Source organism: Pocillopora verrucosa, chromosome 3 (genome assembly GCF_036669915.1).
Source record: "Pocillopora verrucosa isolate sample1 chromosome 3, ASM3666991v2, whole genome shotgun sequence".
Classification (NCBI taxonomy): domain Eukaryota; kingdom Metazoa; phylum Cnidaria; class Anthozoa; order Scleractinia; family Pocilloporidae; genus Pocillopora; species Pocillopora verrucosa.
Window position 1 is genome coordinate 4,452,120 of NC_089314.1, and position 15,000 is coordinate 4,467,119.

General features: G+C 39.0%; 3 protein-coding genes and 1 pseudogene across 6 annotated transcripts in view; 3 read left to right on the plus strand and 1 right to left on the minus strand.

Annotated features, from left to right (window-relative positions):
* LOC131796511 (uncharacterized) overlaps positions 1-14,768 on the plus strand; it is a 56,562-nt gene extending 41,794 nt beyond the window's left edge. For 2 of the 4 annotated variants that reach the window (XM_066162969.1, XM_066162971.1), the window contains exon 3: positions 9,224-10,213. In XM_066162969.1, the coding sequence (XP_066019066.1) occupies positions 9,224-9,918 (695 nt within the window). In that variant the 3' untranslated portion in view covers positions 9,919-10,213. Of the gene's footprint in view, positions 1-9,223; positions 10,214-12,907 lie in introns of those variants that run through there. The other 2 variants (XM_066162970.1, XM_066162973.1) reach the window with 2 other exon arrangements.
* Positions 2,811-4,590, plus strand: LOC131796591 (beta-1,3-galactosyltransferase 1-like). The gene has a single exon (XM_059114191.2). It carries the CDS (start codon positions 2,811-2,813, stop codon positions 3,789-3,791), a length of 981 nt encoding a protein of 326 aa, XP_058970174.2. The 3' UTR covers positions 3,792-4,590.
* LOC131796590 (beta-1,3-galactosyltransferase 1-like) lies at positions 5,808-8,021 on the plus strand. Its single transcript, XM_059114190.2, has one exon. The coding sequence runs from the start codon at positions 5,870-5,872 to the stop codon at positions 6,848-6,850; it is 981 nt and encodes a 326-aa protein (XP_058970173.2). The 5' UTR covers positions 5,808-5,869; the 3' UTR covers positions 6,851-8,021.
* Positions 14,769-14,910: 142 nt separating the features above from the next.
* LOC136279392 (uncharacterized) overlaps positions 14,911-15,000 on the minus strand; it is a 1,443-nt pseudogene continuing 1,353 nt past the window's right edge.

The following is a 15,000-nucleotide window of genomic DNA, read 5'->3' on the forward strand; positions in this document are numbered from 1 at the left end:
TCAGAAGTATCAAGAAGGAATTAAAACTGAGAGAAAATATCGAACAAGAGCGAAGCCTTTCTGTCCACCCGCATGCTAATTCATTCGTTTTTATGCCATCGTATGCCTCATTTTGATTCTTTGACGGCTCAGGGCCTGTGCTACAATCCAAGGGTAACGATGTCAACGCAGTCCTTCAAGATCGCAAAGAGGAGACAGTAGCTCAAGTGCAAGCGCTTTCGCGTTATCATCCATCCTGAACCACCTTTATAATAAAGTTCGGATATAACACGCGCTGTCATTGGTTGAAAGAGCGTGCTCTATGAGAGTATAGAGCATAGAGCTGAGCTACAGCGCTCACGCCATCTGCCAATTGTACTATGTTCGAGCTTTTCCGGGACTTCTTTTTAGCTTTTTTCCGATAATTGAAAGTGAAATTTCGGAACTGAAGCGAGCCGGCAAGTAGCAACAGATGAATCAAACAAAGGTTTGTAACACATACCAGGCGCCGTAAATTACGTTATTAAAACGTCAGCAGATACGAAAATCCTCAAAGGAAAAACAAAATAAATATTCCGAGTTTTAAAGATTTTCACGCTCAGTTAGATTGCAAGCTTACGTACGGTAATAAAAATCAAACACAGCTAACACTCGTATAGTATATAAATTTCAGTGTTCAAAAACAAAACATAAATGATGAAAAATATAACCAAACTGGCATAATTGTTAAAATTCATTCTAATCATGACGGTGTCTGACCGAATATGATCATGCTGAAGTCCATCGCGGCTCGCTCATCATGGTGATCTCCGGTCATCACAGTAACAATAAACTACATCGGCCGCCCTTCGAGTGAAAAAAATAAGAGCTTGCTCTGATATCCTTTCCTATTCGTTGAGTGGCAATTCACACCAGTCACTGCAGCCGAGTTTTGCGGCGCTGTCATCACGAGCGATCTTCATGTTCCGGTGAATTCGGCTGTCGTTCACTCAAAAAACACTCGCCTTGAACAGTTTGTTTTCTACCTTGTTTTGCGGCGCTGTCATCACGAGCGATCTTCATGTTCTGGTGAATTCGGCTGTCGTTCACTCAAAAAACACTCGCCTTGAACAGTTTGTTTTCTACTTTGACATGTGTAAAAACTCGCTTGTTTTTATGAGTTATAATTCGGCTGAAGTTCACTGAACATTTCACTTTAAGATTCTGTATTAGAGACTTAAAAACTTCAGGCAAAAGTGTTAAATTCGACTTGCCGAACTATTTTAGTTTGTAAACTATCGTAGAAAGTGAACTTTGATGGTTTTTGAACTTCGATGGTTTGACACTTTTGACAGCTTTAATCTTGTACAGCCAATCAGATTATTTGAACCATTCTAACGAGGATTCTGATTGGCTTATTGTAGCGTGCTTTATGAGAGTATAGAGCATGCTGACGACATTGTTGTTCGCTTTGGAAATAAAGTTTGTTTTAAAAATTGAAAGTAATGCTTGGGTAATTTAACGGATTCTTTATTATAAAACAAATAGAGAAGCCTTGACTGTGCTCTGTTCTGTTATAAAGCACTTAGGAAGCGGCTAGAGCACTCAAGAAGTGGGAGAAACACTCGACTACGTCTCGTGTTTCTCTCTACACTTCTTTCGTGCTCTAGCCGCTTCCTCATCGGCAGAAATATTGGACAAGATGGCGGCCGCGCTTGCGCATTTCCTCCTAAATGGCGTCCAAGTAATGTAAGAAACTGTATGGAAATTTGTAAAATTTCTAAAATATAACAATCAGGAGCTCATGGTCCCGTCTGCTCTCGATTGAGACATATTCAGTACTGATTCTGCTATTCATCAAACCTCACAAGGACTCGATAAATAAAAACACTTACTTCCCGAGCCAGTTCTTTTGTCATTGATCATTGACCTAGGTCGCCATACAGTTCTTCAAAATCCGTCGTTCTCCATCCCAAACACTCGCTACGAAAGTGCATCAATAAAGTCAACTACTCTCTATCGAATTGACTGCTACAGAGTTCGAAGCGTCCAAATATCCTGTAAAATTGCCATTTCCTCCCATCAAAAAACTTCCCAACACGCCAGAATATCCCTTATTTTCCATGTTGAGTAAGTGACGAGACGCCATGTTGAAAACTATGACTGAAATAGTTAAACACGAGCAATGCTGATCTTCGAATCGTCGGCCATATTTGTTTAAGTTCTTGCAGGGAAATAAATTAGTTCTCAGGTCCTTTTCGGAATAAAAATATGCCAGGCATTGAATGCAAATTCAGCAGTCTTGGCACGAAAATTAAATTAAAGCAAATCAAAATTCTGACATCATGTCATCACTCTGCCTCGAAAAATCCCAAAGATTTACTTGCAGGTCTTCTTTTCTTTTTCTTTTTGCTCAAATTGTATAACTCATGGTACGAAACATTCTTCTTTGCAGATCGAGCCGTGATCGCCGCCATATTGAATTCTTTTGATATTCTATTTTTCCGGAGTGTAATACGATATACCGCTGAAAAATGTTAGCGGGCACGAAATGTCCTTGATTTCTGGCGATGGCGTGCTTTATAACAGAACAGAGCACAGTCAAGGCTTCTCTATTTGTTAAATAAAATAAAATCATCCTGTCGTCAAACAGATCAGATCTGCCCTCCTGTAGTGGTCAGCACACTCTAGTCAAGTGCAGCAAGTTTCTTAAGAAGTCCTATTGAGGGCCTTCAGTTGCAAAGGGTCAAATGACTTAAAATTTGCTGTCTGTTGTTACGCGACGCCAGTGGGGAAACTGTACACGTTAACTTGATTTGCATACGCAATTTTATCGGATATGCCGAAATACAATGATCAGAATTCCTAAAAAAAGAGTTTTAACCGTTTTAGCTTTTGTGATGGCAATTTGCGTATCTTTCCAGCTAAGACTTATTTGGAGTACTCTTTCCTCCTTTTCTGACATTGTTCGTGAACAACTAGATGTCGAAAACCATGTGAAGCGGATCCAATTACGAGAACTGAAAATGAATCACACGACAACTTCTACTTCGCAAATTCATCACAAAACATTTCTTATAACCAGGAGATCTTGTATGCAACATTACGATCTTCTTATCATTATCTCATCCGCTCCAGGTAACTTCGAAAGAAGGAATAACATTCGTAAGACATGGGCATTCGAAAGATCCACAAAACCAAGATGGACGTCAGTTTTTCTGGTCGCTCAAACACGGAATGAAGCAGTTTCGAACGTGTTGCTCGACGAAGATGAAGCACTTAAGGACCTTGTGCAAGCTAGCTATTACGACCACTACTGGAATCAAACCCGAAAGATACAAATGGGCTTCGAGTGGGCAGTAACGTATTGCAATTTCTCGTTTCTTTTGAAATTGGATGACGACGTTTTCGTGCACGTTCCAAGAGTTCTCTCCTTCTTAAGCGCACCCACCACGCCGAAGAAGATGCTTTATGCTGGCTGTCATTATGCAAACATGGGCCCTCATAGGAAAGGCAAATGGATGGTAACTTACGAGGAGTATAACGAGACAAGATATCCAGACTTTTGCCCCGGTTTTGGATACATTTTATCTCACGATGTTGTGCGCGCATTTGTTGACACTTTCTCTTCTTTGCCGTTCTTCAGACTGGACGATGTTTACGTTGGCATGCTGGCGAGTAAGAACGGAATTAGTATCACAAATAATGTGGGCTTTGAAGTATGGCATCCACCCCAGTATGTATGTGTTCCAACAAAGAATACTTTAGTCAGGCATGATGTAGGGGAAGAGTGCCAAATGAAAATGTTTAACTTAGCCATTTTCCCTCAATAGTTCGATGGGGTGGTTAGTACATACGTATATTTAGATAAATTCTTCAGTGAGTGATGTTTCCCTATTCAATATCCGTTGTTCATTTGAGTGCAGCTATTTAAAGCTATATTTGTTTTGAATGTGCGTAGCTCGAAGAGTCAGAATCAGGGCATTGGATGCTACAACATTCACCGACAATTAGGCTGGATGTCAGAGCAAGTTGTATATCTGTCACAATAAGCCGTAGATATCAAGAAACGACTATCGCAGTTTATTTTATGGGGAATATTATTGAATTTTATTGCTTTCTCATCTTGTAAAAATTGATTGCAACTTGAAATAGATTTATTTTTCCTTGAAAATTCACAAAAAGTAACTGTAAAGAGGCTTGTTGGATGAATTAAGAAAGTTTGTATTACACTGCATTGATATGCTTTAATAGTGTTTGGGAATGAGTTGCTCTTAGAGGCTAAAGCTATCAAAATGTGATGTAAGATCTAGCTCTTACCGACTTGAGAGCAATCAAAACTTTATATTCTTTCATCCAGACACATGCAGGGTGAAGAAGCAAGAGACACGGAACAATTTATTTCAGAAACAATTTAGTTCAGAAATCAACTCTTCTAGCGGGTTTTTTAAGCAATCTTAAAACATTGACTCATGCATGTAACCAAAGATTACTCAACGGAACTATTCCGTTTTAGTGTAGAATAGAAACTGTCACACGGCTACAGGGGTCAAATAATCTCTAGGCTTTCAATTTTACTTTTATCTATTAAAATAGAGTTCTCATCATTATGCTCAGTAATCGGCTGTCTAAAACCCTGCTTTTGATGTAAAAATATGATGGTTATAGTATTTATGTTGTTACATATTGTCAGTTTAGAATTAATAAACTCATATTAATTCAATTCAAGTCAATTCAGTTGATACTGTTAAAGCAGGACAAGCGGAAATTAAACGTAGGGAAAACAAGCAGGGAGAAAATATGGAACACACTGAAGCCCTAATTCCGTTTGAACAGTCGATCCGTAAAATCATCCGTTAGTAAATTCAAAGCACACAAAATCCACCAGATCTGCTATCGTCAAAGAAGAGCGTCTTTCTCTTGCTCCTCTTGAAGTACGGACGGGCCAAGTCGGTCTAAACAGCGACAACAGAGGTTATGCCGGCAGAAAACACGCAGTACTCTTGCCACAGAACCGATTTTAAGAGCGTAAACAGCAGAGGAAAAAACATTCCAGCAGCGAGAGGTAGTTCTAATTCACCGCGATCTATTCCGTCTAAACAACCTTAACGAAACAAGTATAACCTCGAGCGTTGCCTAAAAAGATTCGAATTACCGCAACACACCATAAACATCACATAAGAGTGTGACAGACATCGAGCCTTTCTGTTTTGAAAATTCTAAACCAAAATAACGTAGAGGAAAAATTAATGAGAAGGGAGATGCTCATCAATTGAAAATTAAACTCACTAATCGCAATTCCGCCCGTAAGAGATTAAGGAAACACATTAAAAGAATGAATGCGTTCAGTGACCCTTAAACAACAGGAAGAAAAGAACTTGGACCAGTTGAGGAATGAGTTCAATGGCGCGCGTAAAGATTGTCACGTTTTGTTGGAATTAGACGAGGAAAAGAATACATCGTATCAGTGGTTCGATTTCCACGACTGTCAATTCTTCGAATGTAGAATTAGAGTGCAAGAAACGTATTTAGGCACAAGATAAAAATCCAGTCTCACACCGTCTAAGAAAATGAGCCACGGAGGAAGGTCCGATTCAACTGACAGGACAACATTGAGTTCTTTCTCTACGACACATCTTTCTCGAAAAGGAAAAAGATTTAAGAGATCTTTCTGCCATTTTGTTTTGTTGTGCTTTCGCCGCCTTCAATTAATTGAATTTCAAAATTTTACTCTGTTTGGGATTAATTCACGTGTTCTCGGCCAATGAACATGCTGATATTTTTGGATGGAAAAGTTCATTGTTTTAAAATATTAATAATTAAGGTATCGCTCTACGCAACGCCAGCAAGCAAGTTTACAAGCCGCCGACTTTATTTGCATACCCAATTTTATCGGGTTTGCTGGAATGCAATGATCATAATTCATAGGAAAAGAGTTTTGACCGTTTTAGCTTTTGTGATGGCTATTTGTGTATCTTTCCAGCTAGGTCTTATACGGAGTACTCGTTCCTCCTTTTCTGACATTGTTCGTGAACAACTAGATGTCGAAAACCATGTGAAGCGGATCCAATTACGAGGACTGAAAATGAATCACACGACAACTTCTACTTCGCAAACTCATCACAAATCATTTCTTATAACCAGGAGATCTTGTATGCAACATTACGATCTTCTTATGATTATCTCATCCGCTCCAGGTAACTTCGAAAGAAGGAATAACATTCGTCAGACATGGGCATTCGAAAGATCCGCAAAACCAAGATGGACGTCAGTTTTTCTGGTCGCTCAAACACGGAATGAAGCAGTTTCGAACGTGTTGCTCGACGAAGATGAAGCACTTAAGGACCTTGTGCGAGCTAGCTATTACGACCACTACTGGAATCAAACCCGAAAGATACAAATGGGCTTCGAGTGGGCAGTAACGTATTGCAATTTCTCGTTTCTTTTGAAATTGGATGACGACGTTTTCGTGCACGTTCCAAGAGTTCTCTCCTTCTTAAGCGCACCCACCACGCCGAAGAAGATGCTTTATGCTGGCTGTCATTATGCAAACATGGGCCCTCATAGGAAAGGCAAATGGATGGTAACTTACGAGGAGTATAACGAGACAAGATATCCAGACTTTTGCCCCGGTTTTGGATACATTTTATCTCACGATGTTGTACGTGCATTTGTTGACACTTTCTCTTCTTTGCCGTTCTTCAGACTGGACGATGTTTACGTTGGTATGCTGGCGAATAAGAACGGAATAAGTATCACAAACAATGTGGGCTTTGAAGTATGGCATCCACCCCAGTATGTATGTGTTCCGACAAAGAATACTTTAGTCAGGCATGATGTAGGGGAAGAGTGCCAAAAGAAAATGTTTAACTTAACCATTTTCCCTCAGTAGTTCAGTGGCGTGGTTAGTACATACGTATATTTAGATAAATTCTTCAATGAATGATGTTTCCCTATTCAATATCCATTGTTCATTTAAGTGCAGCCATTTAAAGCTATCTTTGTCTTGAAAGTGCGTTGCTCGAAGAGTCAGAATCAGGGCATTGGATGCTACAACATTCACCGACAATCAGGCTGAGTTTCAGAGCAAGTTGTATGTCTGTCAAAATAAGCCGCAGATATCAAGAAACGACTATCGCAGTTTATTATTTTCTGGAGAATGTTATTGAATTTTATTGCTTTCTCATCTTGTAAAAATTGATTGCAACTTTAAAAACATTTATATTTCTTTGAAAATTCGCAAAAAGAAACTGTGAAGAAGCTTGTTGGATGAATTTGTAAAGTTTGTACCACATTGTATTGATATGCTTTAAAAGTGTCTGGGAATGAGTTGCTCTTAGAGGCTAAAGCTATCAAAATGTGATGTAAGATCTAGCTCTTACTGACTTGAGAGCAATCAAAACTTTATATTCTTTCATCCAGACACATGCAGGGTGAAGAAGCAAGAGACACGGAACAATTTATTTCAGAAACAATTTAGTTCAGAAATCAACTCTTCTTGCGGGTTTTTTAAGCAATCTTAAAACATTGACTCATACATGTAACCAAAGATTACTCAACAGAACTAATCCGTTTCACTTTAGAACAGAAACTGTCACACGGCTACAGGGGTCAAATAATCTCTAGGCTTTCAATTAAAATTTTAATTTTACCTATTAAAATAGAGTCCTCATCATTATGCTTAATAATCGGCTGACTAAAAACCTGCTTTTGATGTGAAAATATGTTGGTTATAGTATTTATGTTGTTACATATTGTCAGTTTAGAATTAATAAACTCATATTAATTCAATTCAAGTCAATTCAGTTGATACTGTTAAAGCAGCACAAGCGGAAATTAAACGTAAGGAAAACAAGCAGTGAGAAAATATGGAACACACTGAAACCTAATTCTGTCTGAGAGTCGATCCGTAATATCATCCGTTAGTAAATTCACAGCACACAAAATCCACCAGATCTGCTATCGTCAAAGAAGAGCGTCTTTCTCTTGCTATTCTTGAAGTACGGAGTGACCAAGTTGGTCTAAACAGCGACAACAAAGGTTATGCCGGCACAAAACACTCAGTGCTTTCGCCACAGAACCGATTTTAAGAGCGTAAACAGCAGAGAAAAAGACATTCCAGCAGCCGGAGGTGGTTCTAAGTCATCGAGATCTATTCCGTCTAAATAACCCAAACGGGTCAAGTATGACCTCGAGCGTTGGCTAAAAAAGTCCGGACTACCGCAACACACCATAAACATCACATTAGAGTGTGACAGGCATCGAGCCTTTCTGTTTTGAAAATTCTAAACCAAAAAAACCTTAAGGAAAAATGGATGAGAAAAGGGAGAGGCTCGTCGATTGGAAATTAAACTCACTCATCGAAATTCCGCCCGTAAGAGATTAAGGAAACATATTAAAAGAATGAACGTGCACAGTGACCCTTAAACAACAAGAAGAAATGAACTTGGACCAGTTGAGGAATGAGTTCAATGGCGCGCGTAAATATCATCACGTTTTGTTGGAATTAGACGGGGAAGGGAATACTTTGTATCAATGGTTCGATTTCCACGACTGTCAATTCTTCGAATGTAGAATTAGAGTGCAAGAAACGTATTTAGGCACAAGATAAAAATCCAGTCTCACACCGTCTAAGAAAATGAGCCACGGAGGAAGGTCCGATTCAACTGACAGGACAACATTGAGTTCTTTCTCTACGAAACATCTTTCTCGAAAAGGAAAAAGATTTAAGAGATCTTTCTGCCATTTTGTTTTGTTGTGCTTTTGCCGGCTTTAAACAATTCAATTTCAAAATTTTACTCTGTTTGGGATTAATTCACGTGTTCTCGGCCAATGAGCATGCTGATATTTTTGGATGGAAAAGTTCATTGTTTTAAAATATTAATAATTAAGGTTTCGCTTTAAGTGACGCCAGCAGGCAAGTTTACACTCCGCCAACTTTATTTGCATACCCAATTTTATCAGGTTATCTGGAATACAATGATCCGAATTCAAGGAAAAAGAGTTTTGACCGTTTTAGCTTTTGTGATGGCAATTTGTGTATTTTTCCAGCTAGGTCTTATACGGAGTACCCGTTCCTCCTTCTCTGACAGTGTTCGTGAACAACTAGATGTCGAAAACGACGTGCGGCAGACGCCATTACGAGAACTGAAAATGAATCACACGACAACTCCTACTTCGCAAATCAATTACAAATCATTTCTTATAACCAGGAGATCTTGTATGCAACATTACGATCTTCTTATCATTATCTCATCCGCTCCAGGTAATTTCGGAAGAAGGAATAACATTCGTAAGACATGGGCATTCGAAAGATCCGCAAAACCAAGATGGACGTCAGTTTTTCTGGTCGCCCAGACACGGAATGAAACAGTTTCGAACGTGTTGCTTGACGAAGATGAAGCACTTAAGGACGTTGTGCGAGCTAGCTATTACGACCACTACTGGAATCAAACCCGAAAGATACAAATGGGCTTTGAATGGGCAGTAACGTATTGCAATTTCTCGTTTCTTTTGAAATTGGATGACGACGTTTTCGTGCACGTTCCAAGAGTTCTCTCCTTCTTAAGCGCACACACCACGCCGAAAAAGATGTTTTACGCTGGCAATCACTACACAAATCCTGTTCCTTTAAGGGAGGGTAAATGGAAGGTAACTTACGAGGAATATAGCGGGACGAGATATCCAGACTTTTGCCCCGGTTTTGGATACATTTTATCTCACGATGTTGTGCGCGCATTTGTTGACACTTTCTCTTCTTTGCCGTTCTTCAGACTCGACGATGTTTACGTTGGCATGCTAGCAAGTAAGAACGGAATAAATATTACAAACAATGTGGGTTTTGAACTATGGCATCCGCCCCAATATGTATGTGTTCCAACAAAGAATACTTTAGTCAGGCATGATGTAGGGGAAGAGTGCCAAATAAAAATGTTTAACTTAGCCATTTTCCCTCAGTAGTTCGATGGCGTGGTTAGTACATACGTATATTTTCATAAATTCTTCAATGAATAATTTTTCCCTGTAAAATATCCGTTGTTCATTTGAGTGCAGCTAATTAAAGCCATCTTTGTTTTGAATGTGCGTAGATCGAAGAGTCAGAATTAGGGCATTGGATGCTACAACATTCACCGACAATCAGGCTGAGTGTCTGAGCAAGTTGTGTATCTGTCAAAATAAGCAGTAGATATCAAGAAACGACTATCGCAGTTTATTATTTTATGGGGAATTTATTGAATTTTACTGCTTCCTCGTCTTGTAAAAATTGATTGCAACTTTAATTAACAAATAGAGAAGCCTTGACTGTGCTCTGTTCTGTTATAAAGCACGCAGGAAGCGGCTAGAGCACGAAAGAAGTGTAGAGAGAAACACGAGACGTAGTCGAGTGTTTCTTCCCACTTCTCGGGCTCGAAATGTCCTTGATTTCTGGCGATGGCGTGCTTTATAACAGAACAGAGCACAGTCAAGGCTTCTCTATTTGTTGTATAATAAAGAATCCGTTAAATTACCCTAGCATTACTTTTAATTTTCAAAACAAACTTTATTTCCAAAGCGAACAACAATGTCGTCAGCATGCTCTATACTCTATAAAGCACGCTACAATAAGCCAATCAGAATCCTTGTTAGAGTGGTTCAAATAATCTGATTGGCTGTACCAGATTAAAGCTGTCAAAAGTGTCAAACCATCAAAGTTCAAAAACCATCAAAGTTCACATTCTACGATAGTTTACAAACTAAAATAATTCGGCAAGTCGAATTTAACACTTTTGCCTGAAGTTTTTAAGTCTCTAATCTTGAAGTGAAATGTTCAGTGAACTTCAGCCGAATTATGGCTCATAAAAACACGCGAGTTTTTTCACATGAGAAGGTAGAAAACAAACTGTTCAAGGCGAATGTTTTTTGAATGAACGACAGCCGAATTCACCGGGACATGAAGATCGCTCGGGATGATAGCGCCGCAAAACTCGGCTGTAGTGACTGATGTGAATTGCCACTCAACGTATCGGAAAGGATATCAGAGCAAGCTCTTATTTTTTCACTCGAAGGGCGGCCGATGTAGTTTCTGAGGCTTGCTTTACTGTGATGACAGGAGATCGCCATGATGAGCAAGCCGCGATGAAATTCAGCATGATCATATTCGCTCAGACACCGTCATGATTAGTATGAATTTTAACAATTATGCCAGTTTGGTTATATTTTCATCATTTCTGTTTTGTTCTGTTTTGTTTTTGAACACTGAACTTTATATACTATACGAGTGTTAGCTGTGTTTGATTTTTATTACCGTACGTAAGCTTGCAATCTAACTGAGCGTGAAAATCTTTAAAACTCGGAATGTTTATTTTGTTTTCCCTTTGAGGATTTTCGTATCTGCTCACGTTTTAATAATGTAAATTACGGCGCCTGGTATGTTTACAAACCTTTGTTTGATTCTTCTGTTGCTACTTGCCGGCTCGCTTCAGTTCCGAAATTTCACTTTCAATTATCGGAAAAAAGCTAAAAAGAAGTCCCGGAAAAGCTCGAACACAGTACAATTGGCAGATGGCGTGACAGCTTAAGCTCAGCTCTATGCTCTATACTCTCATAGAGCACGCGCTATCAACCAATGACAGCGCGCGTTATATCCGAACTTTATTATAAATAGATTTATTTTTCCTTGAAAATACACAAATCGTGACTGTCCAAAAGCTTGTTGGATGATTTTGTAAAGTTTGAATCACTTTGTACTGATATGCTTTAATGCCAATACAAAGGGTCATGTCTGCGAATGAGTAGCTCTTTGAGACTAAAAACTATCAAAATGTGATGTAAGATTTAGCTCTTACCGACTTGAGAGCAATCAAGACTTTATATTCTTTGATCCAGACACATGCAGGGTGAGGAAACAAGAGACACGGAAAAAATCATTTCAGAAATGTAGTTGATAAAATGAACTCTTCTTTCTGGTTTTCAAGCAATCTTAAAACATTGACTCATGTATGTAATCAAAGATTACTCAGCGGAACTATTCCGTTTCAAGGTAAAATAGAAACTGTCACACTGCTACAGAGGTCAAATAATTTCTAGGCTTTCAATTTTACTTTTACCTATTGAAACAGAGTTCTCATCATTACGCTCAGAAACGCTGACTAAAAATCTGGCTTTGATGTAAAAAATATGTTGGTTAGAGTATTCATGTTGTTACACATTGTCAGTTTAGAGTTCATAATCATTAATTCAACTCAATTCAGTTCAGTTGATACTGTTATATTTACGGCTTGACATCTACTGCTCGCAGATAGCAACAGCTGATCGAGGCGAGCAGCAGTTTCACGCATATTAATAAAAACTTTACAGTAACAAATTAAAGAAAAGAAATAAATATTCACTTGATAGTTATGCTCAGTAATGCTGATTTAAAACCTGGATATGATATAAAAAGATATTGGTTAGAGTAGAATTCATAAACATATTTCCATTGTTTAATTCATTTTATAAACCTGTCCAAAGTCACTGCTTATGTCATTAAAACGTTGAATGGACTCATGCCTGCACTCCAAAACAGAGAACGTCTCAGGGTCTAGGCCTTTCCCGATTATGCTACTAAACTGGCATTTTATGCTTCTAGAAATTCCGCTTTACGCCAAAAAAATGCTCAAATTATGCTCGATTCTCAAAATAATGCTACTTTGCTTGCAGAAAATGCTTTGTTTAATTTCAAGCGAAACGTAGAAACTCAGGTATCATGTGTGTATCAGCAACTGAATGAAGTGAAAAGTGTTCAATTGTTTGTTATTAAACTTCTGATACAGTCAAAACTTGTCCAATGATAAACAGTTAATTAATGTTCGAAGTTCTTAGCGCTTGTTGTACTGTGACATGACGCTGGCTTGGAGGTAGTCAACAAGAGCACAATTCTGTTGCTCGTTGAGGGACGCCTTCAGTATTAAAAATACTCTTTCTGCCTTAGCAGACGATGGTTGAACAAGGAGAACTTGTTTCACTGCGGAAGCCCAACGAGGAAGTTGCTCCTCGTGCTCACACCATCATTCGACTTTCTTCTCTTCAGTCGGGTAACAACATCTTCAGCGGCAGCCAAATAGGCAGGAAGCTCGGCTTTGAGACCGTCGATGGTAGTATCACTATCCAGGAAAGGAAATACTCTCAGAGACTCTACTAATGCATTTGTGGGCTTAAGCCACTGGATCCTAACGGGGCAGAATAGTCTGAAAGCCTTGAATGCTACCACTACATCATAAAGATCGACATTGAACTTTCTCGGAAACCACGTAATTGCCGGCTACAACATAAGCCTTCGCACTCCGTTCGAGTGCTGTTACGTTCTTCCTCCGCAATTGCAGTTGCAATTGCACGGACGTTAGGGAAACAAGGAAATTGACAAAAAAACGGCGCTTAGTTTCTCATAACAAGCAAAAATCAAAGGACCATCCCCTTCCAAAAAATACGTGGCTTTCACAAAATGTTCGCCAACATCAATAGTAGCGGCAAGCTCAAGCTTCAAGTTCATTGGTCGCTGTGGTTCAGAAAGTATTGCTTGAAGTTGTGGCGGTAACTGTGGGCAAACTTTTGCGTCCTTTGCCTCTTCTACGAACCTTGCGACATCTCCAAACTGCACCATCAACTGATGATACACCTCCACTGTCTAGTCTCGCTATATGATCTTGATGTTTGACCTGTTAAATCCTTCCATAACAGCTTGGCTTTACAACTATGGCGAAACATTCTAATCCAAAGGCTTCCGAACTCTACCAATGTTGGGATCACTAAATGGTTTCCCACGTTATCAAGTGTATGAGAGAAGCACACGACATTCAGCATCTTAGGGAATATAAATGTTATTCTGTCCAGTGCTGCTTGTTTAACGCTTGCACTGTCTCTCATGGCTGCGAGAAAGGAATTTGCTCTGACCTCATAATCAACAGACAGGCACTGATTAAGAACTTGTGCTAGTTCGTTGGCATTGACTGACTTAGAGCAAACATCAATTCTCACAAGCCGTTGGATAATGTTCCAGTTATTGTCCACTATACGTACTATTAGAGCAATTGCTTCCCCTTGTCTGGTGCTGCCGTCAAAAATGACTGAAAGGTCACTTGTCATGCTAACTTGACCAGGTATTTCCAATTCTTGTTTAATCCGTTCAGTTTCCTGTTTCAAAGCCATGGAAACATACTGTCCCAGATGAGAGCTTCCAGTGAGTCGATAGCTGTTCTTCTCCAACAGAGACCGTAGCATGTCTATTTTACCGATCGTGATACCCGATCGTGATATTTCTCAGAGAAAAAGCAAAGTTAGAACATTCTCTGAGAGAGGAAGAGCTACAGGAAAGATCAACAAAGACAAACACTGTTGATATTACAGCAACAACAGCAGATGAATCAAGCATTGCTCACCCTCACGGAAAAAATGTTGCCTAAAGAGAGGAATTAACTGTTAATTACTGTAACTTAATTTGTTGTTGTTAGCCAATGGTGTCTTTTTGAATGGCACTTTGCAGAGAGAGATTTGAATTTATGTTCATTAACTTTCATAGGACAATGGCATTTATGAAAGAAATGTTTACATTTTCATGTTATAATCATTTGAATTTGCTTATTATGATAAATGCCTCTTGGAAACTTTGGTGGCTTCTCATTCATGCAGAAGCTGGTACGAAAAAAGACAAATAAGGCTTAAACATTTTGTTGTTAATTTATTGGTTAAAACTGTTGGACTGTACATGTTGAATATATGTTTATAACAAGTGTCTGAAATTTTGTGCCTCACAAACTCTGCTACACCCAACAACCCTTGACCATGATAGGTTTATATGCATTTTTTTTTTAATCAGCTGATCGGGAGGGGCTGCTCCTCAGATTTCAAAAGGTAATGTCCAAGTTATTGCATACCATAACTGTTTCAAATTATAAAATTTCATAAGAAGATAAAGTTCTCTTTTCTTCAACACATCAGCTATGCAAAATAGTCTTGCAGGGTGGGAGGCTCAAGGTCAAAAACGTTGCAGTATTGTTGCCATACAAGCAACTCAAAGCATTTTGCAGA

What these genes read in the sequence shown, in the direction of transcription:
- LOC131796591 (XM_059114191.2), top strand. Translation starts at nt 2,811, where the DNA reads ATGATCAGAATTCCTAAAAAAAGAGTTTTAACCGTTTTAGCTTTTGTG.
- LOC131796590 (XM_059114190.2), top strand. Translation starts at nt 5,870, where the DNA reads ATGATCATAATTCATAGGAAAAGAGTTTTGACCGTTTTAGCTTTTGTG.